The sequence below is a fragment of the Hakea prostrata genome, chromosome 9, assembly GCF_041222555.1.
Source record: "Hakea prostrata isolate BN-2017 chromosome 9, UWA_Hpros_2, whole genome shotgun sequence".
NCBI classification, from domain to species: Eukaryota; Viridiplantae; Streptophyta; class Magnoliopsida; order Proteales; family Proteaceae; genus Hakea; species Hakea prostrata.
The window spans coordinates 7,709,203-7,731,933 of NC_142608.1; the positions used below are offsets into that span (position 1 = coordinate 7,709,203).

A 22,731-nucleotide genomic window follows, 5' to 3' on the forward strand; every position below is an offset into this window, starting at 1 on the left:
GGAACTATGTTTTTGAAACTGCAGTATTTCTTATCAATAAGACTCCTACCCCTGTTTTGGGCAATGTTTCACGCTACAACAAACTCTTCAGAGTCCATCCGGATTATACCTCCTTAAGAGTCTTTGGTTGTGTATGCTACCCTTACCTTCGCCCTTACAACAAACACAAGCTAGAGTTTCGCTCTAGCATGCATGTCCTTTTTGGGCACAATCCTCATCACCATGGCTATCATTGCTTCAATCCTCAAACAAGTAAACTTTTAATTTCCCACCATCTTGTTTTCGATGAAAAAGAGTTTCCCTTTCACCATCCATCACCCATTGAGGTTACCCATCAATCTCAACCACCTTTACCTTCTTTTCTTGGCCCTCTTCCTATGTTTCCTTCCCCTACTCCATCTTCTCCACCTTGGGTCCCACCACCCCCACCCCCACCCTTGGCCGAATCCCCTCCCCTTAAGGACCACGACTCCCCTCCCCAACTAACCCATGTTTCTTCCCTTGGGCCCCTCACCTCCACCTCTTCCTTGTCCTCTTCTCCCCTTTGGATATCATCATTGATCTTCCTATTGACTCTCAACCTCTTTCTCCTTCCCCACCTCATCCAAACTCTTCTCTTAACACTCATCCCATGGTAACTCGCTCCAAAACCCACCATCTACCTAGATCCCTACTTACATCCATCTTTGATGATTCCCAAATTGAGCCTATCTTTCACTACTACCAACAAATACCCTCACTGGCGAACGGCTATGGATGATGAATTTAATGCCCTACTAAAGAATGGCACTTGGTCTCTTGTCCCTCCTCCTCCTCAGACAATGTTGTTGGTTACAAGTGGTGTTTTGAATTAAAAGGAAGGCTGATGGTTCTATTGAAAGATACAAAGCCACTTTGGTAGCTAAGGGGTTCAATCAACAAGAGGGCCTTGACTACAATGAAACTTTTAGCCCTGTTGTCAAACCCACTACTATTCGCCTGGTTCTATCTCTTGTTGTCTCCTACTCTTGGCCTATTCGCCAACAAGATATCCAAAATGCCTTCTCCATTGCTTTCTAAATGAAATAGTTTACATGAAACCACCACCAGGGTTTGTTGATTCTCTTCATCCTGATTATGTATGTCGCCTTCACAGATCTCTTTATGGTCTCAAACAGGCCCATTGTGCTTGATTTGATCATCTTAGTTCCTTCTTATTGGACTTTGGTTTTGTTGGATCTAAAACTAACACTTCTCTTTTCATTTGTCATGGTATTTCTAGTACACTCTTTATCTTATTTTATGTGGATGACATCATTGTTACTGGAAGTTCTGAGTTGTTACTTTCAAAATTCATGACTGCTATTGCCTTTGTCTTTACTTTCAAAGATCTTGGTCCCTTACATCATTTTCTTGGAATGTCTGTATCTTCATTCTCTAATGGTCTTCGCCTTCGTCAATAGTAATATATTACTGACCTTCTTCACAACAACATGAGTGATTGCAAGCCTATTACCAATCCTCTTTCTCCTTCTACCCAGTTGAGCACATTTTCGGGAGAGCTAATGGTTGATCATACCTTGTACAAAAGTATTGTGGGCTCTACATTATGCTACTATGACTCGTCTTGACATATAGTTTGCAGTCAATAAGGTCTGTCATTTTATACGAAGTCCAACTCTTGATCATTGGTCTACTGTCAAAAGGATTATGCGGTACTTAAAGGGTACAATATCTCATGGAATAGTCATCAACAAATCATATAATATGACATTAACAGCCTTTTCTGATGCTAATTGGGTTGGATGCCCTAATGATCATAAGTCTACTAGTGGTTATGTTGTTTTCCTGGGGCCCAACATTGTATCTTGGAGTTCTCGAAAACAATTCACTGTTGCTCGCTCCATTACAGAGTCTGAATATCGAGCTCTTGCTAATGCCACTACCGAGCTCACTTGGATACAATCCTTCACGAGCTTCATATATTCCTAAGTGTTGCTACTGTACTTTGGTGTGATAATATTGGTGCAACCTATCTCACTACAAATCCTGTCTTTCATGCTCGGACCAAACATGTGGAGATTGACTTCCACTTTATTCGTGATAAAGTTGCCAAAGGAGATCTTCATGTTTGTTTCTTATCTACTAAGGATCAACTGGCTGACATCTTCACCAAGCTGTTATCTACTCCACGTTTCAGCACCTTACTAGCCAACCTCAAGGTCACTTCACCTCCCTTGAATTTGCAGGGGCGTATTAGGGATATTCCTGAAATATTAACCAAAACCCTAGCTGCCACTTCATCTCAAGCTTATGCAGCTAGGGTTGCTTCCAAGAGTTCCACAGTTGTTAGGAGTCCCACAGCTGATCAAACACTAGCTATTACATCAAAGAAGGACTCTACAATTGGTACTCACAAAGACTCTTCCAAAAGCTCCACAACTTATCAAACACTAGCTACTACATCCAAGAAGGACTCTACAATTGGTACTCATAAAGACTCTAGCCAACCCAAAGAAGAGTTTGATATAGATTATAATTGCCACAAAACCCTAGTCAATATTTTATGTAATCTAAAACACCTATCTTCATGTAAATCCAAACACCGAGTCCTAGAACACTGATGAATTGTTCTCCCATCTCAATTTCTTGAAAAAAATAGATGGAACATATTTGAATGATTTTTTTTATTTGGTTTAAGACCACCAGTAATCAATTGGCTGCATTCGGGAAGCATGTTCCTATCCAGCTCAAGGTGTTGTGGTTATAGAAGTTTGATTGCACACTTGTGAACTCAAGGAGAATTAGGGCGATTCGAGTGAAGGAAGGACCATTATCTTTAGGCAATGCTAGGGGTGTCAATTTGTAGTCTGAACCGTTAAAACTGAACCGCACCAGCCCGTTATAGCCCGAAGTGGCCCGAACCGAACATTAATGGGTTGTGTTTGGGCCGAGGGTGGCAGTGCCCGCACCAACCCGAAACCGAACCGCAACCCGTTATAGCCCATTTTACAACCTGCTTTGTAACTTTTCACTAAATAGTATTTGATTCATCATATTACCACTAGGTAGTTGGTATAGACAACTAAAAAAATTAAGCATGAATTCAAAGATCAAATAGTCATTCTACTACTTAATATCTAGGTTCTTGATTTCTATAGGATGGGTGGATTTTTTTAATGGAAATTGACCAATAACAACTTTGCTTTTTATATAATTTTGGCTTTTGTTGTAGGATGCTCAATTATTTATTCTTGTTCTTTTTCTTGCACACCATAAAGCATTAGTCAACCCGAGTCTAAACTGTTAGCCAAAACCGTTAGTTAGCCCGAATCCGAACCGCACCAAACCGAAACCGGCCTGAAACCGTTATTTTGCTAATGGGCCGTGTTTGGGTTAGGTGTTTTTTATCTTGAAACCGTTAGGCCCAGCCCAAAACCGCACCATTGACACCCCTAGGCAATGCCTACTTGAAATTCAAGGCAGGTAAGTTGATACAAACTACTTTGAACTAGAACTCAATAAATGCATGTTACAAGACAACGATTAGTAATTTGTACACATCGCTTTCACCACCAAAAAAATTGTACACATCACCAAGATAAAAAACAAAAAACATGCATCTGTTATCGAGGTTCTATCATAGTGATCGTCACTCCATTTATAGAACAAGACTCGTGGTCTGTGGTAGATGAATCTAGGGCATTGAAAGTTCTCTTCATAATAAGAGCGGGTTGGTTAGGCGTGGGTATTTGTGTTTCACTCCCTAGCATGAAGATAACATTTGACATGGTTGGCCTATCTGATGGACTTCCTTGCACACACAATAGTCCAACTTGAATACACCTTAAGACTTCCTGAGGAGAGGATGAATCACCCATTAACAAGTCAACTATCTCCAACGCTCGGTCTTCTTTCCACAGATCCCATATCTGAAATTGTTATTACAATTATCTGAACATTAAGAAGTGAAGTTGAAAGTAATTTTTCTAAAAAAGACATAAATAAACAAATTTACATACTTACGTGTTCTATCAAATTCGTAGAAGGATCCCCTTGAAAATGTACACTATTCTTTTTGCCACTAATAATCTCTAACAATAATATTCCAAAGCTGAACACATCTGACTTTATTGAGAAAAGGCCTTGCATTGCATACTCCGGTGACATATATCCACTACAAGCCATAAAACACTTTAAGAAAAAATAGAACGCCGAAATAAGATAAAATATTGTTAGTGAGCGGCTCTTACCTTGTGTTTGAATGACCTAAGCTATGAATTAAATATGATCCAATTCTATATAAATTATAATTGATATTTGATACACGGAAATAAAACGTACCTGGTATCCAAATAAATTAACGCGACAGAGTCCTCACATTTTAATGTGAACACTCTAAAGCGGGTTTCGTGAAAAGAATAAGATGCAAATCTTGTTTAAGTTAATCCAAATGTAATGGACATAAACTGGAGAAAACTAAAATGCTTAGAGTGCCCCTGTTTGGGACTTCAGCTTTTTTTACTTATGAATGAAAGAAGTAAAGAAAATCTTACTATGTTCCAACTACTTTGGTTGTATTTGCTTGAATTTGGTCTCCTCCAAAGATTCTTGCCATGCCAAAATCTGAAATTTTGGGGTTCATCTGTTCATCTAACAGCACATTGCTGGCTTTCAAGTCTCTATGTATAATTCTCAACCTGGAGTCTTGGTGAAGATATAGAACGCCTCTTGCAATTCCAACTATGATTTCGTATCTTGTTCTCCAATCAAGCAATCTCCTCTTACCTTCATCTATCAAAATTTTGCATGAAATAATTATACATAAATTGAACTTAATTAACCATTTAAAGAAAGAAAGAAAAGACAATTCTCAGGTGGCATTGGGTTAACATACCAAAAATGAAGAAGTCCAAGCTCTTGTTGGGCATGTATTCATAGATTAATATCTTTTCTTCTTCATGGACACAACACGCTAGAAGTCCAACTAAATTTCTATGCTGAAGTTTGGCTATTAGTTGAACTTCATTTTTAAACTCTTCCATTCCTTGGTCAGATTTCTTGGATAATCTTTTAACAGCTATCTCCTTCCCGTTTAACAGTCGACCCTGGAAATGATACTCGACCAAACACTGACTCAATCAGTAATAAACGAAAACGTTAATTGATGGTGCATGAGAAAAGAAGCTAGCCACCTTATAAACAGCTCCAAAACCACCTTGTCCAAGCATATTACTGGGAGAGAAGTTGTCTGTGGCAGCTACAACAACATCTAGTTCAATGAACGGTAGTTCTGGATTAGTGCCAGTGTCTTCAAGTTCATTCTTTCTAGGTGGGTTTGAGCTAGCTGGAAATTCAAGTAAGAGACTCCTACGTGGCCGACTCTGCTGCCGCCTCTCAGTTGCCCCTGGTTGATATTAAAAGTTAATTAACTTGGTCTTGATTGATAACTTCATAAACCCTAGGAAACTTGCTTAATTCAACAAGAAAAGACAATCTATTTCTTTACCTTTTCTATTCTTTATCAAAACGCATAGACATGCAGCAAAGAGAAGCACACCCACAACTAGAGAAACCATAAGAATCTCCACTCTCCTCTTGTCTTCAAGAAATCCTTTCTCTGGTCTCTTCTGTGCAGCTACACACAAAAACCTTGTTGATGAACTTAGGCTCAATGCTTTTAGTTTGAACAAATAGAATCGATATATACAAACCTAGCTCTACTGCATCGATACGTAGGTAGAAATCCTGGCTACCCTTTCTGAGTGACCGAATGTCCATCAAGTCATCAAACCAAACAATACAACCACTGCCTCCGCCGGTAACGTATGCAGGAGCATAAGCGGTGCAAGAACAGTTGCTCAAGCATTCTTGCTTACAACCCTCAAGACTAAGATTCATGTTGACAAGGAACATTGCCGTATCAGGAAGCTTCAACCCTACTAGCTTCATGAACCCATCTCCTTTGCCGCACCCAAGGTTTCTCTTCCTTACACACCCACCGGACCATTCCCTCAAGTACCAATCTCTGGGTGACTTGGGTTGGAAACCCGGCAGACATGAGCATTCCACCTGATTGTCCATGTTACAGAACCCATAGGGCCCACAATGTCCATAGTTATCGCACCAATCCGTGGGTGCCGAATAGAATGTGTTCCATTGACGGCTCCTCTCCACCCAGGTTTTCCCTTGGAAGTCACCGGATTCATCTAATAAGAATAAGGAGAAGATTGAGTTGTTATAGAGATGGTGTACGAGGTATACCTCGTCGGTGTTGTTGACGAAATCGTACGACACAACATAGCTTTTAGTCATCTCAGGGATTCCGCCCCAGGCTTGACCATTCCATAAACCGGTTCGCCATAGCGGTTTAGACCGCTTCCTAAGGAAAGCTTGAGGTGATCCTCGTGGGTCGAACCCGTACGTGTAAATCCCGTGGCCCGGGTCGTCTTTGGATTTCCAGGATGTCAAAAACTGGTTCAGACCCATTCTCCGGTCCAACCCTAGTTTCATACCGGGAAGCCAGGCTTGTGTTGGATAGTCAAAGCTTTGCCAGACTATTCTATTAAGATCGCCGTACAGAACTAGGTTTCCGGAGTTAAGGAGCTTTAGAACGGTGGTATTGGAGGTTGTGGAGACATTGGTGGACCAGAATTGACGGCCTTGATGGCTACCGGAGGAGACGACTAGATTCCCATCCGAAGCTAACGAGAGGACTCCAGAGGAATCGTTGATAGGGTTGTCTCGGTTGGCGACCCAAACCACGGTTCTTTCAGGAATTTTGTAGTACCATATTCCGACGTACCTGAAACTAGAATTTCCAGGGCTGAAGAAGCCCAGAGCGTAATGGCTTCCAGCGGAGACAATGATTTCCCCGTCGGTGATAGATTCAGTTGGGTTTATGGTGTCGGTTACAGAAGAGCTTGTACTGTAGAACTGGAGTAAAAGAAAGCATAAACCAATGGGATTGAACATGAGGTCTGAAGTCTGATCTGAATGTAGTTGCAACAAGAGTAAACAACCACTTTTTCTATCGGAGAAAGCTTTGAGATAGGAAATGATAATCTGACTAGCTGCCCCAGAAAGGGCCGACAAGTTTACCTCGGATCAATAACCCCACTTTCTGGGTTATTCCATTTTTTTTGTCTCCACGAATCCAAACTTCTAACCAAACTCTTAGTTCCAAAACAGCTCATCATCAAATGATTTTATTGGTCGATGCTCTAAAGGGCTCTAATCTCGGGTAAATTCAGTTCAGATTTCAGAGCAAACTCTAGGAGGTTCCCTTGTTCACTCCCAGAATGATCTTGGGAAACGTTCAATAATATGAAAAAGCTTAGTTAAACGAGGATATTTGTACAAACGGAGTTACTTACAAAGACAAAATGTGGTTGGGAATGTTTTCTCCAAGAAAATTCCCCAATTAGAGTACGTGCTGACCACAATTTCTAGTCTTCATCAGGGTTATAAATAAAAAGTGCTTCAAGTTCCCAGAAAACATGTTTTCTGGGGGAAAAAAATCTTCTCTGAAGTGCGCCTGAAGGAAGACAAAAGGGAGTCTACTTTGGTCTGTCTCCAATTTTTACAGAAATCTAATGAAATCAACCCCCCAAAACCAGGGTCACGGTCCAGGGCTCAAGATTGCACTACATATCATAGTTCCAATTGAACTGAAGAAGAAGAAAAAGAAAATGAATTGAAGGTCTTAGGAGTCCTGAAGGTCCTGGAGCCGTTGGATGGTTGTCATGCAGTTGTATTTAAATCCTGATTACTCATTGCATCTCTTCTGAACTAAAGTGGTTTAAAGTAACAGCAGCAGGACAATGCACAAGACTGAAGCAAGATCATACCATGTATAGTCTCATCAAAAGAATAAAGTAGAGACCACCAGTGAAAAGAGGAATTAGGAAAAAATTAAAAAAGAAAAAGTGATTACCTAGTTGATAACATTGTGACTGTTGGGGACCGGAGACCACTCTTGACTTGGGAAAAGTAGTTTAAATTCGAGTTTGGTCACCAAGGCATAAGATATTATTAAGGGTGTCAAACATGTGGTATTAGTTAAACGTTGTGGTTCCACTTTGATACACATTTTAATTAAAATATGAAAATCCAAAATTCACGATTATGAATATAGTATGTTAGTGAGAGTTTGGACACCAGTATATCCAATGAGTATATCCAATGAGTTTGGTTGAACGAAGAGAGTGTGCTCCAAGTGAGGTAGAGTTTCACACGAGAGAAAGTAGGAAATGAAATAATTCACTACATCCACGTATTTTCAAGAATACCTTTTCTAGATTCCATTTTATTGATTAATCATAGTAAGAATCCCTCCCTAATACTACTACCTAAGTAGGAACCAAGTTTTGTTCGATATGGTCTCAGATTTATATTGTTTTATTCTTGTTGACAAAAAGCTTTATAAAGAATCAAAACTACAACTTTCCTACTTCGGCAACAAAGATCATATGGTACGTGAACAAAATTTCCTATTTTGGCAAAGGAATGCTACGTTGCGATAAGGGTGTCAATTGGTACGGTTCCAGTAATTTGGTATGGTTTCGGTACTATACCAACTTTGAATACCGAAAACCAAAACCGTACCGTATCGAATTTACATGGTACAGTACGTTTCGGTCTTTTCAAAAAAGGTTCGGTACGATTTCAGTATTAAATTGATGCAGGAAAACGGTTTAAACACGGTATCTAGTGCGGTACAATTTTAGTACCAACGAATTCATGCCACTTTTGTTATTAGTTCATTAAGATCCTAATGAAATTGCGATCAAACAATCGATAGAATATGATATTGATAAGAGACAAAACAAGTAAATCTAAGAATATGAGTGAAGGACGAAACAAAAAACTAAAACAAGGAATTAGGGATAGGGTAAAGGTAAAGTGTTTTAATTGTAAAATTACATTTATATTCTTTAATTTGGTATGGTACCAATTCGGTAAGGTTTCGATATATACCAACGGTATGAGTACCAAAAATCAGAACCGTATTGAAGAAATTCGGTTTGTGCGGTTTTAGACGGCGCGGTTCGATACGGTTAAACAGTTTCGGTACACAATTGACACCCGTACGTTGCTAGAAGTACACAACAACTACCAGCAAAGAATACGGGATTTGAATAATCATAACATCACAAATCTACTAACTTCCTCTCTTTCTTAGCTAACTCATTCATTTAACCCATCCCCAACACAAGACTCATGGTTATCCTTATTATCTACAACAGGGGAATTCACTACAAAACTAGCAGGAACAGCGTTGTCAAATATTAATAACCATGATTCTCTGTCAACATCTTCCCTTTGGTGGAAGTTTCATTGGAAACTACTAATACACCCAAAGTTTAAAATATTCTTCTGATGTCTCTTAAATGCAGGATTACCAACAAAGATGACTCTGTCCAACATGTGGAATATGCAACAATAAAGAAAAATAAACTTGGCATGTATTCATCTCTTACGACTGGATAAAAAGAATTTGGGCAGCTTGAGCCTTGGGACTAAGATTGGAATTCATTAGAAGCACCTCTCTTCTAAACTTATGCATTTCTTTTCTAGTTGAATACCATTTTGAAAATCATACCAAAATCTGGTTCTTCTCTAATTTCATAATTACCTATTATTTTATTTGGCTAGCAAAGAAATCCAAATCCTTCTCACATAATAGATAATGTAAATAGATGGATTAGGGATCTAAAAGTTGTTACCAAAAATACTAATAGAAGAAATAATGAAATAACATCCCAAGATACTTGTCTTAAATGTTCTCACTCAAACAATAACTTTGGGAACTCACCAATGTTAATGTGTGTAGGTATACCTGATGAATTGAATGGAGATAGATGGAGTGTAGGATTGACAAGGGATGGAAAAATCAAAGATGTACAAAAAAGGTATGCCACATCAGGACAACTACTGAAGAATCTACTAGAAGCCACTTGGGTAGTGATACAAAAAGCACAAAAAAAAAAAAAGGATGTCCAGCTAAAGTATATTTGGTGTTGATTACTTACTAGGAGAAAAACTCACCACAAGCAAACAAACCATTCATTTATCTCCTACTATTTTTCTTATTTTGGCGATGTTGATACCAATCATATCCAAATTAGAAGTCTGTAACTTAAAACAGGATGCAGCTAAAAACTAGCCCCACGGGGCCAGGGGCCGGCCGCGCAAGGCGGCGAACCGGGATGCAAACCCCGGGAGACCGCCCAATTGGCAACCAACAAAAAAAAACTAGCTACTTAGTTTGTCAAATGAACATATAGGACTATTTTGCAATGAGACCATGTCTCATTCCAGATGAAGTCACCAACTTTGATATCTATATACTTCTATCTTTATAATCACAAAAAACAGTCAAAACTATGCTACTTTTAAGTAAAAACAGGCTTACGGTCTACTCAGTAATACTTTTCCACTTTATTCATGCTTGGTAGCGAGAAGATAACAGTTTTGGAAAGTCAATGGAAGACCCATTGAAGTATGAAGGCTTTTACATTCTGCTCTATCGACCTGATAGCATTGTAACACTTACATGATTTGAGGAAGAAGAGGAATATTGCATACTTGAAGTTGAACTTGCCTTGGTGGAATACTTCTCTGCAAAGAAGCCCGGTTGGTGAGGTTGGGGTAGCAATGCACTTTCATTACCCAACATGAACACAACTGCAGACATGGTTGGCCTGTTCTCCATTTGTTGTTGAACACACAAGAGACCCACATGAATACATCGTAACACTTCAGTTTCAATACACGAATCTCTCAATGATGGATGTATCAGTTCCAAGGCCTTCTCTTCATGCCAAAGGTTCCATGCCTGGTATAATTGTAGTTAACTCATTGAGTTTTCTTTATCATTCCCAGGCTCGAAATAAACAATTAAGACTGACATAGAGCAAACAGTTTCACATAACATAACAGAAAACAAATGGGGGAAGAATGCCAACTGGTTAGTGGGTTTCACTTACATGTCCAAGAAGGTTGAGTCGATGTTCTGGACTATAAGAACCCCTGTTCTTCTTCCCACTTACCACCTCTAACACCAGAACTCCAAAGCTGAAAACATCTGATTTCACAGAAAAGAGCCCCTCTATTGCATACTCAGGAGACATATAACCACTGGTTGCCATCACAGAGAGACAAAAGAGATGTTCATTTTAACCTAAATTGTCCAAAAATGGCTGATTTTGATAAGGGTGTGGTTGGAGTTAAAACTTACTAGGTTCCAACCACTTTGTTTGTTTCTGCTTCTATTTGATCTCCTCCAAAAATTCTTGCCATTCCAAAGTCTGAAATTTTTGGTTCCATATTCCAATCTAATAGAATATTGCTTGCTTTGAGATCCCTGTGAATAATTCTTAGCCTAGAGTCCTGGTGTAGATAAAGAAGTCCACGAGCAATCCCAAGAACAATGTTGAATCGCTTTCCCCAATCTAATAAGTCGCTTCTTTTCTCATCTGCAACAATTTACAAACCAAGCTAACTCCATCTTTTATTGAAGAAGGCTAATCACAAATAATCTCAACTAATAAGTGAATCTCCAGGGAAAATACAAACCAAAAATATAATGGTCCAAGCTTTTGTTCACCATATACTCATAGATCAACATGGTTTCTGCACCTTCAATACAACAACCAAGAATCCTAACTAGATTTCTGTGTTGAAGTTTAGAAATTAGTATGACTTCATTCTTGAATTCCTCAAGCCCTTGTACTGAGTTCTTGGAGAGTCTCTTAACAGCTATGTACTGTCCCCCAAGTAGTTCACCCTACAGATAACCCAACACTCAAAATAGCATTAAAATCTGAAACCTGAAGAATTATTAAATAAGGAAAAGAGGTAAAAACAGAAACAGAAATGACAACAAACAAACAAACAGCATATGTTGTAAAAATACCTTGTAAACAGGGCCAAAGCCACCGGCACCGAGCTTATTTGAGTCTGAGAAATTATTCGTGGCCTTAACAATGGTGGCCAAATCAAAGGAAGTTAGCTCAAGGTCATCCATCTGGCTCTTATCTACAATCTGCTGCTCTTCAGTATCCACTCCCTTCCCTACCATAGAACACAAATTAAGTACACATGCAGTCCACTACATATTGAAGGACCGATCGAGAAGGTCCGAAGCAGACCAACAGGAACAAGAATAGGATTAATTACTTTGAACCCAAATACTCTATCCACTGTGCTCCTTTTACATCTTTTCATCACATATTCAGAATCGAGCTCACCTCTGATAAGGCATACCAGAGATAAGCATCCCTCCTAAATATGCACTTATTTGCCACAAATTTAGGTGGGACGTATGTGGGTCCCACTTCTTGACACCCTTATCCCACGTCAATTAAAGATGTATGTCCTCACGTACTTAACAGTCTAAATACCCTGAAATCTGTTAACGATTAGATCCATGTCTTCCTAAAGAGATGGCTTGAAATATTTCATGGACTGCCAAAACATCAAGGCCCAAGAATATATATTAAAGCGGGTCCGAGGCTGGGCCTGTGAATTATATCATAGAGTACCCCAGCCTGGCCCAAGCCCAACACTCAAATTTCGTCCCTGGGTTTGAAGCCTGAGACTGCCAGAAAATCTGGTAGGGTGACCCCTAAGCCCATACAAATCCAACCATAAAATGAGCACCCCCATTACAAAATGAAAGGTCCTTACTGGCCTTCATGATGACACAAGTGCCATAGACATTAGGACCATTGGATTTCAATCAATTACATTTACTACCCCTAAAAAATCAATTACAAATGCCCTTGCTGTTAAGTAATGGGGTTAAATGATGATGTTATCGGTTAACAAATATATTAAACATCCATTTTACCCTTCTTTCTTCTAGTGCTCTTTAAAAGGAAAATTACATATAAACTCCCTAAATTTTGAATCAATTACATCTACTATCCCTATAATTTAACTTACAATAGATAACCAAATACTTCTCCATAAAAATAAAATAAAAACTTGTTCTTATTTGTTATTTATGAATTCTTTCAATTTTAAAAAGAAATAAAGGTAAAATAGATATTTAATATATTTATTAACCGATGACATCATCATTTAACTCCAATACTTAATAGCAGGGAGGTATTTATAATTGAATTTTTTTTTTCCAAAAGTAATAGATGTCATTGATTCAAATTCTAGGAGGTCTAAATGTAATTTTTCCTAAAAATTAACATTTTTGTTGATAAATTTTTTTTTTTTTTTTTTTTTTTGAACTGAGGTTCATCCAGGCCGGAGCTTTTATATTAATGCCGCCGAGTGGGTGCGAATCCAAGACCTCCCCTAGGGAAGTTGAGTCTTTAACATACCACCTTTGGCCTAAATATAAATTTTTATCATATCCTAACCCTGCTAGCGTGCTATGCTACCATCACCGTGTTCCATTTTTACTAATATTAATAAAGGAAAATATCCATGATTATCATGGCTCAAAGGACCCATCAATACTACAAGAGGTTGGGTCATTGCCTTGTTAGCTAAGGCACTGGCACTTCCGAGTGTGACAGAGTGGCCACTTTCTGATTCTGGCTCAAGGCTTAATACTTTGTTTAATAATAGTAATTAAAAAAAAAATTGTGAACAGTAAGGTATACGATGTGATGAGATTAACTACCTTTCACTGAAAAGACAAGAAGATGAGATGAACTACCTTCAAGCCTTGTCTTCTTCTTCTTCCGATTCCAAAGGAGAAAACCAGCGCCACCCAGGAGAACTATTCCCGAAACAACAATAGCCACTGCAACTGCTGCCCTGACCTTCTTCTTCGAATCATTATGTTCCACGGCTTTACAGCCACATTGTATTCACCAAAGCAACATGACACACATGTTAGAGACTAATCTTGGAAGCAAAAAGTAGTGGTTTCTGTCTTCTACAGTTTTTTCTAGTCTGGCCATGTGAACATAGAGAAGATTTTTCTAAGATCTTGGTGAAGGTTTTCAAGATTTAAAGCAGGAAGAGTAGAGCCCACCGTGTAAGAACTAAAAGCATCCATTATTTCAATTCTCCATGGTCGGGCCCATTCCTATCATTATTAAGGTAGGCTTGTTTGGTTTGCTTTTAATTACTAAATGAATCATTCAAATAATTGCATCAGAAGCTTATGTTTTGAGTTTCCTGGCTAGTTAGGTTAGGTTAGGTCTTTAGTACTGTACTTGTAACTCTTCCAATGGCGATGCCATGCAAGAGCTGGCCAAGGTTTAATGGTGAAGGATTGCTTTGAACTATTCTGAATTAAATGAGGTCAATATGTAACATGACCCTGATAAGAGTTTCATGTGCATCCACTGTCCTGATACACTGGAACCTGTAATACAGGCACGGGTTTCTAATAATGGAGGAATAGCCATCAGGTCATCTTTGTCAAAAAGAAATTTTGGAACTCAAGAAAACTTTGAGACACTGAAACCCAGTTGTTGATCTTGTAGATATGATGTTGTTTTGAGCTTTAATGTGAAACCGAAGCAAAAACAGCAAAAATGGACAGGAGAAATCTAATAACCCAAAAGACTACAGTTGAGATGTCAGTGTCTGCTAGTGTTTCACCTAGAAGCTTGAAGCCTCTGAGAAGGACAACATGCATAACATCAACACCTCCATTATCTACTAGTTAGTAATCAGTCTTTTTTATCTGTCTCTCTTTCTCTCTCTAGAAGTGATTTGCAGAATACTTGCAGAAGGGCTAAGTAATTGTAAGATAAAGAAATCGATGTTACCTAACTCAGAAGCGTCCACTCGGATGTAAAAATCTTGCCCGCTATTTGAACTGCTAATAGGAAACTGTCTAATGTCGATCAGATCACCGAACCAGAGAGCACATCCACTCCCACCCCCTCTAACATCTGCAATGGCATAAGCGGTACAGGACCTGTTCTTTAAGCACTCGTTCCTGCAATCCTGCAAATTCATGCTTCTGTTCACCCATGTATGCTTCGTATCCGGCAGCTTCAACCCACTAAACTTTAGGAACCCTTCATTCTTACTGCTACCCAACCGTATCTTTCGCACACATCCGCCTGACCAATCCAAGGAGTTCCAGTTTTCCGGCGACTGCGGCGTGAATCCTTCCAAACACCGGCAAAATGGAGACTGATTCGTGTCACAGTAACTGTACGCCCCACATAGACCGTAAGTATCGCAATGGTCTCTTGGCACTGATAAGAACAGCTGCCAAGTTTTGGTCTTATCACTCCATGTAAAACGTTGAAGCTCACCGCCGTTGTCGCTGCTCTGGTTCAACACCAGCCTTGACAGAATTGATCCTTCCTGCTTGAGTTGGTACATGTAGTAAACTTCGTCTGCGTTGGCCGTGAAGCTGAAGTTAAACACCGTGTTGGGTGCCAATTCAGGTGCCCCAGAATACCGAATCCCGTTCCAAGGTCCGCTTCGATACCACTCAATGTTTCCCTTCCACATCACTCCTTCTGGGTATCCATGGAGCTCAATTCCATAACTAAGCACTCCAGAAGAAGGGTCATCGGTGCTTTTCCAAGATTTTAAGCGACGATTCAGTCCGTTCTTTAAGTTCCAACCCAGTTTCATCCCCGGGAGCAACGTATCCGATGGATAATCGAAGCTCTGCCAGAGGAATTCCTCTTCCATACCATCTCCTTTGTCTTGCAAAACAAGATTTCCCGATTCCAGGAGCTCTACTACTGGATTCTCAGCTGTTCTGGACGAATTCGAAGACCAAAATGTGTAATTTGTTTGATTGACAAGGACGAGATTGCCTGTAATATCAATCCTGAGTACACCAGAGGGGTCTTTAAGTGGGTTATCTCTGTTTGCAACCCAGACGACGGTTTGAACAGGGACGTTCATGTACCAGATCCCAACGTAACGGTTCTTAGATTCCCCGGCACTGAAGAACCCCAGTACAAACCTTCCAAGTTCGGAAACCATTGTTTGTCCATCTTTCAGGGGCTGAGATCGAGTGATGTTGTTGGCTGCAGTGGACACCGTACACCTAGAGTAAAAACAGAGGAAAACAGAACAGAAAACAAGATAGAAGAAGCTGGCCATTGATTGTGTGGCTATCCTCTCCCTCAGATCCAACCTCAGAAGCAAAGGCTAACTTATGGATTCCAGGGAGTATTCATCTAGAAGATCTTGAGAATCGCATGACTGTTGACCCATAATGACCAATTACAAGCTAAAGATAAGAGAATTGTTGCAGACCCAATGACTTTGGCCTCCAAGAGGACCAAGAGTCTCCCGAACGCTGCTGAAGTCAAATCATCACAAGATGTTAAAAAAATTTTAAAAAAAATAAAAAGCAGCAGCTTGCCATTGACTGATTGATTGATGATGGTTATTAATCATCAAATACCAAATGGTGGGTCCTTCAGCCACCTAACCCACGAACTGTCCATGAGGACCATGATCATCCAGCAACAGCAGATCACACTTTGTTAACCACGTCCATGTTCTTGGTTTCTCTTAAATTCGGAAGTTGAGTTTAGCATTTCGACAAACAGGAAACGGTCACAATAGATTCGTCCATGCCCTGCAACCAACCACCATTGCGCCACCAGAGAGTTCCATCTTCTCGTCAATAGATCAAATGACTTCTCAACATCAAATCCAGAAGATGTAGGTCCCTTGTGGTTTTGTACTAAATGCCACCCGTCGTCTTCGAACCCTCGTCTCAATTCTCATGGAAGATGAAAGCCACACACCATCCACAACTCCCAAGTGGCTCAAGCTGAAGGTTTCCTACCCAACAATTAAACCTGAAGTCTCAACTAGCACCAAACATTCCTACCTTGGTAAGGCATACACTCAAGCAGTAGCTTTCACTTTTTTCTTCTATAAAATGGAGGAAATTGCTTCTCTCTAGTGGATTTGAAAGTTGAAACCCAAAAGCGATTCAGGATATACACTATTAAATCGCCAATGGCATCCGGTGCATTTAACAAGGGTGATCCAAGCCGTGATCAATGCCTCCACTTGTTTTAATAAATTAATGCCCGTGATCTACTGGTTGCTTGGTACAGAAAAGAAATTGCAATAACTAATACGATGCAATAGTAATATGAGACGATACATTTCTTAAAATCACCAGACAACCCTTTAAACCTTAATTTTTGCAACACCAAATTAGACATTAGAATAAACAGGAAGTAGGATAAGTAGCCGCATGATCGGCTAAGACTTCACCATTAGAGTTGAGCTACCCTTAGAGGTTACATTTGTGATAATATCCACTAATATGTAACTGTTGGATACTTGGAGAGGGGTTGTGATCACTAGTGGGGAAAATCCCCTGAGCAAAACTATTTACAAAATGATCTTCGTTGTGTAAGAACAAAATTTATTCACAGATCATCCCCACTCGCAATCTCAGATGTCTTACCAAAGAAGAACAAGAACCTCAAACTGTTCACAATACTTGTACCTCATTCTGTCTACTGCTAGTTAGTAATCTTTGCTTCTCATCAAAACTATGAGCATGTGAGAAGTTTGAATACATATATAATACCAAAACAAACCCGAATTGTATATCATCTACTCTCTTTCTAAAGTGACAGCAGCAGCAGCTTTGCTGAACTGTGAATTGATGTAACTTGTCTCATATATGTACAGCCTAGGCCTTTGAATCCCTTGGCTTGGGCACAAGTCACAAGTCTTTTGAGGAAAATGGGATCTCAACTCATAGGCCTTACGAGACTCATCATCGGCCTTCTATGATTGTAACTGTCATCTGGTTTATGGTACTTGACTCTGGTTTGGAAGATGATTCATCAGTCTCAAAGGGAGTCCTTCCAAAACCAGGCTGTTTTGGTTGAGGCATTGTTGCTGTTTCACTATTCAACATCAAAAGCACAGATGACATAGTTGGCCTTTCTTCTGGGCGTTCTTGTACACACAATAGCCCAACTTGTATGGATCTCAATACTTCATTTACTGAACATGATTCCTTCAAGGACTCATCCATCAGTTCTAAGTCCTTTTCCCTCTCTCCATAGCTTCCATGCCTAAAACAACTCCATCACATTACATTGTAGTCGTAAAGATTAACAAAAAGACATGGAATTGCAGGTTAAGATTCAATGTAAACAAAGAGAAAGACTTACATGTGCAAGAAGATTTAGCTGGTTATTAACATAATAAAATCCCCTGTTCTTCTTGCCACTCACAATCTCCAATACCAGAACACCGAAGCTGAAAACATCAGATTTCACCGAGAAGATCCCATCCATTGCATATTCAGGCGACATATAACCACTGTAAGGCATGAATGAAGAAAACCATTTAATGTGATGACATTAGATCCTACCAAGCGTAACATGAATTTGTTTTTGAATGCTTCAGAGTACTTACTATGTCCCTACAACTCTCCTAGTATTTGCTTCAGTTTCATCACCTCCAAAAATTCTTGCCATTCCGAAGTCTGAAATTTTGGGGTTCATATCAGCATCAAGTAGAATGTTACTAGCTTTGAGATCCCTATGTATAATTCTAAACCTGGAATCTTGGTGAAGGTAGAGAAGCCCTCTGGAAATTCCCCCAATAATTTGGAAGCGTTTTGACCAATCCAAGGACAAGCATTTCTCCTTATCTGGATAGAAGTGAAAAATTTTCTTTAGCAAAATACAAAATCATACTGATCAAAAAGTATAGAATCCAAGCTTGAGGGGGCCTGACCAAAAAGTATAGAGTCCAAGCTTCTGTTTCTCATGTATTCATAGATCAACATCTTCTCTTCGCCTTCAATACAGCAACCCAAAAGCCGAACAAGATTCCTGTGTTGAAGTTTTGCAATTAGCATTACCTCATTTTTGAATTCTTGTATTCCTTGCCCTGAAGTTTTTGAGAGCCTCTTGACAGCTATGTCCTCTCCCTCCTTCAAGTGACCCTATTGATTATCAACCATGGCTATTAAATCTGTGGCTAAATTCATTTTAGTAGCATAAATTATGTTTAACTCGAGCATGAAGATTCACCTTATAAACAGTACCAAAACCACCTTTTCCTAGCTTGTTTGCTTCGTCAAAATTACTTGTGGCGATTGCAATAGTAGCAAAATCAAACACAGGCAGCTCTAGATCATCTTTGTTATATTCAGCTGAGTAGTCTCTCCCGCTCGACACAACCAAGTCAACAGACTGCATCTCTTGGCTTTTTTCTCTGCTAACTGGAAGAGAAAGAATAGGATTGTCATCATAATAATGTTCTCTTTGAAGATTTAACTTTCCAAACTAAATTTACACATTAAAGGAATCATATATGTTGTACCTCTTTCCTCTGTTCTCCTACTCAGCACACCTCTATTAGTCCTTCTCTTCCATATGAAACAGCCAATGAATGCCAATAAAAGAGCACCCACAAGAAGTGCGACACTGACTGCAATTGTCAGTTTTTTTCTTCTGCTAGACTCAGCATCGGAGTCTTGGCTCTTTGCTGCGGATGATTTAGGAAAAACAGTGAGAGAGAGATTAGTTTAATAAGTGCAAAGATGAGGTAAATTGTTTGGGGGAGACTTGAATGCGCAGCACTTGCTGCCAGCGGTCAAGATTGAAATCTCAATTGAGCTCAAAATCTCAATCGCACCTCTCGTTCCTCAAAGACGAAATGTCGAAATTTCTATCTCGACCATTGGCAGCACTAAAGTTGAACCCAAATCCTTGGGGTGGGGGAAGTCCTAATGTCATTATTGCTAAAGACACAAAAGAGTTTATGATGAAATTGTAACTACGTCAACAACCAAGTAAAACCCATGAAACCATACAATAATGTGTGAAATTGCTTCACTCATGCACATGACGGTCAAGCGAGATTTTGGTCCATCAGATCCGAAATCTCGGTCAAGATTGAAATCTCCACCGTTAAATTTCAATAGTCAAGGTCGAGCCAAAATTTCGATCCAATGGACTGAATTGTTTGATTTGGCCGTCCTGCGCATTAAATGCTCATGACTCAACCAAAGTCCAACAATGTGGGCCACTAGTGCCCCCCTAGAACCCAAAACGCACAGCTACCATATAAGTGGAATCACACCACTTCCAGCAATAGAGAATTGTGGCACAGAATGAATTTACAATCCACGTTCAGTCGTGGTCCAATTGTATTAGGGCACATTCCTGAATAGACAGATCAAATAATCTCATGTGGGTGGGTTTCGATATGGTGTTTGGCCATCCACCACCCTTGTCCGTTTCATGTCGGGAAGCCATAAGGGTGGGTTGGTACTTGGTAGCCAGCTGGATTACTGATGAAAACGGCACTACAACAGCATGTTTGTTCCACGTGGACCGTAGCCACCGACATTACAAGGTGAGATCCATGAATGCTCCCTGAAGATTACAGGTGGGCCAACAAAACTTTTCTAGACGCTCAGGTAAGGCTATGGGACCCACCCACGTCACCATTCCCAACTACTCAGATCTGTTTTCGCGTACCTTTCTCCCTCCACTTTTGTCTCCTTCAACGGTAAACCCTCAAAAAAAAAAAAATTAAGCATTTAAAGGTGGGCCCGTCCAAAACAAAACCTGCTCCGTTCATAAAACGTAGAAACCAAACAACTTGAAAAGCAGAAAGCGGCAAAACGATGAAAAATCAAAAATGTCTCTCGCACGAGAGTCAGATTCGTCGGCTGGATACTTTTGGACTTGGGATTAATGAAACCGTCCAGGCCAGTGAAAACATCTTCAAGCCCCTGTTCACACATGAAACTCGCTGAGGCCACTGGCCCACAATGGCAAGCTCAGCCCAGCCATGATAGTTTGGGCCCACTAAACGATCTAAAAAACTGATTTTTCTCTGGACCCACCAAGGAAATAAATTGAGAAACGGTGGAAAGTGGTCAGTATATGCTTGATTGACGAAAGAGAAAACTTTTCAATCTGCCTGCCTGCTTAAACGCTTCTATTTCTGGAGGCCTCTCCCACTCAAATAATGACCGCCACATTCGTCAACTGTATTTTGGAATCTTTTGATGCATCGATGATGAACAAAGACAGTTGATTAACTCAACCAACCGAGTCAAACTCAGCTCCAAAACCCAAACCGTGATCAAAGAAGATTCAAGAACTGCTAAATTCTATCTCTTAGCAAAAGAATAAAATTATGTAATTAATGGTATGAAGCTATGAATTATTATCAATTAAGCGTACCTATATCAGAAGCCGCAACGCGCAAGTAAAGATCTTGGCCGCCGTCGGGGTACTTCCGGAGATCGATGAGTTCACCTGTCCAATATAAACAACCAGTCCCTCCCTGAGTCACTTTCGAGTTCGCATAAGCTGTACAGGAGCAGTTACTCCTGCAAGCGATTTCACATTCTGCAAGACTCATGCTTTCGTTCACGAACACCTTTGAGGTATCAGGAATCTTCATGTTCTGCAATTTCAAGAACCCATAGTCTCCCTTAAGGCAATTGAACTTTGTTTGTCGAACACACCCACCTGACCCATCTCTCAAATTCCAGCTCTGAGGGTCTTTTGGCTCAAAACCTGTTGGGCACTGACAGATCGGCGATGCATTAGCGTCGCAATAACCGTAAGCACCACATGTTTTGTAATCATCGCATTGATCCTTTGGTGCGTACCAGTAAAGACTCCAGCTTTGCGAGTCTCCGTCGGACAACCATGTCCATCGCTGCAGCAAACCTGATGGATCCACAATCAACCTCGACAGAACGGTATCGTTCTTCAGGGTAAAAGAATAATACAATTCATCTGGAGTCGAAGTGAAGTTGAAATCAAAGATGTTATTGGGCATCATTTCAGGGACGGCACTGAACTGTAACCCATTCCAAGGTCCGCTTCGATACTCTATTGAACCTCCATTCCACAAAAACGCCTGTGGGTATCCATTACGATCTATCTTGAACGAAGTCTGACCTGCAGAAGGATCAATTTTGCTTTTCCACGAATTGAGAAACCGATTTAACCCAGTTTTCAAATTCCAACCTAGTTTCATACCCGGCAATAACGTATCGGTCGGATAATCGAAGCTCTGCCACAGAAAGTTCTCCGAGTGTTCATCCCTGATAACGAGATTTCCAGAGTCTAACAACTGGGCAACTGGGTTCTCTACCTTTGAAGCATTCGTAGACCATATCACACTTTCCGATCGATTTAGAAGAACAAGATTCCCATCTTCAGCGATCTTCAGAACACCAGCAGCATCCGTAAGCGGAACGTCTCTGTTTGCAACCCAGACAAAGGTTTGAACGGAGATCTTCTTGTACCAAATCCCCACGTATCTGTCATCAGAATTTGTGGGACTGAAGAAACCCAATTCAAAATTTCCACCGGGAGAAAGGAGGCTTTGCCCATCTCTGACTGATTGATTCAGAGTTATGCTGTTACCTGCAATAGGACTTTGAGAAGAACAACAACCCAGTATGGCAAAGCAGGAGACAAGCCAAAGACGCAAGCAACAGACATTAATCCTCATAATTTTATTTTCTTCCTCCTGTTTTTTTCCGTCCGTTGCCCTGTCTGGATTCCACCTGCTTTTCCTCTTAAGAAGATGGGTTGGGCAACGAACAATACCGTAATCTTCTTCCCTTTCAAAATTCCTAACTTTTCTACTCATAATTTTTGTTCGCTTCTTTTTTGGTAGAAATTTCTATTAATAATTCTAAGAAGGGAAAGACAATAGCAAGGCAATCTGAACACAATATTAGGTTGAAGGAAAGGGACAGATCGTTGACAGAAGTCTATAGATGGCTTTATTTTTTGTCTTCTACATGGCATGGGCCATCGCACT

The 22,731-nt window shown here is 40.1% G+C and overlaps 3 protein-coding genes across 4 annotated transcripts; all 3 read right to left on the reverse strand.

Moving 5' to 3' along the window:
- Positions 1-3,605: 3,605 nt before the first annotated feature.
- Positions 3,606-6,954, reverse strand: LOC149004429 (G-type lectin S-receptor-like serine/threonine-protein kinase RKS1). Its single transcript, XM_089167698.1, has 7 exons — positions 5,694-6,954; positions 5,489-5,617; positions 5,175-5,386; positions 4,877-5,087; positions 4,536-4,773; positions 4,006-4,156; positions 3,606-3,911 (listed from the first exon to the last, which is right to left on the reverse strand). The coding sequence occupies exons 1-7, from the start codon at positions 6,952-6,954 to the stop codon at positions 3,606-3,608; spliced, it is 2,508 nt and encodes an 835-aa protein (XP_089023824.1).
- A 3,308-nt stretch (positions 6,955-10,262) lies between these two features.
- On the reverse strand, positions 10,263-16,838 carry LOC149004430 (G-type lectin S-receptor-like serine/threonine-protein kinase At4g27290). 2 transcript variants are annotated; one of them, XM_089169582.1, is made up of 7 exons: positions 14,730-16,838; positions 13,628-13,798; positions 11,900-12,057; positions 11,560-11,770; positions 11,222-11,459; positions 10,971-11,121; positions 10,263-10,819 (listed from the first exon to the last, which is right to left on the reverse strand). In XM_089169582.1, the coding sequence occupies exons 1-7, from the start codon at positions 16,033-16,035 to the stop codon at positions 10,508-10,510; spliced, it is 2,547 nt and encodes an 848-aa protein (XP_089025708.1). In that variant the 5' UTR covers positions 16,036-16,838; the 3' UTR covers positions 10,263-10,507. The 2 variants fall into 2 exon arrangements, with proteins under 2 accessions (XP_089025708.1, XP_089025709.1); XM_089169583.1 differs by having other exon boundaries at positions 10,264-10,819; positions 13,664-13,798; positions 14,730-16,836.
- Positions 16,839-17,035: 197 nt separating this feature from the next.
- Positions 17,036-22,731, reverse strand: LOC149004431 (receptor-like serine/threonine-protein kinase SD1-8). The gene is given in 8 exon segments (XM_089169580.1): positions 17,036-17,965; positions 17,967-17,990; positions 18,090-18,240; positions 18,337-18,574; positions 18,661-18,871; positions 18,960-19,150; positions 19,252-19,416; positions 21,129-22,731. Coding segments are annotated over 8 exon segments (2,688 nt in total). The 5' UTR covers positions 22,558-22,731; the 3' UTR covers positions 17,036-17,686.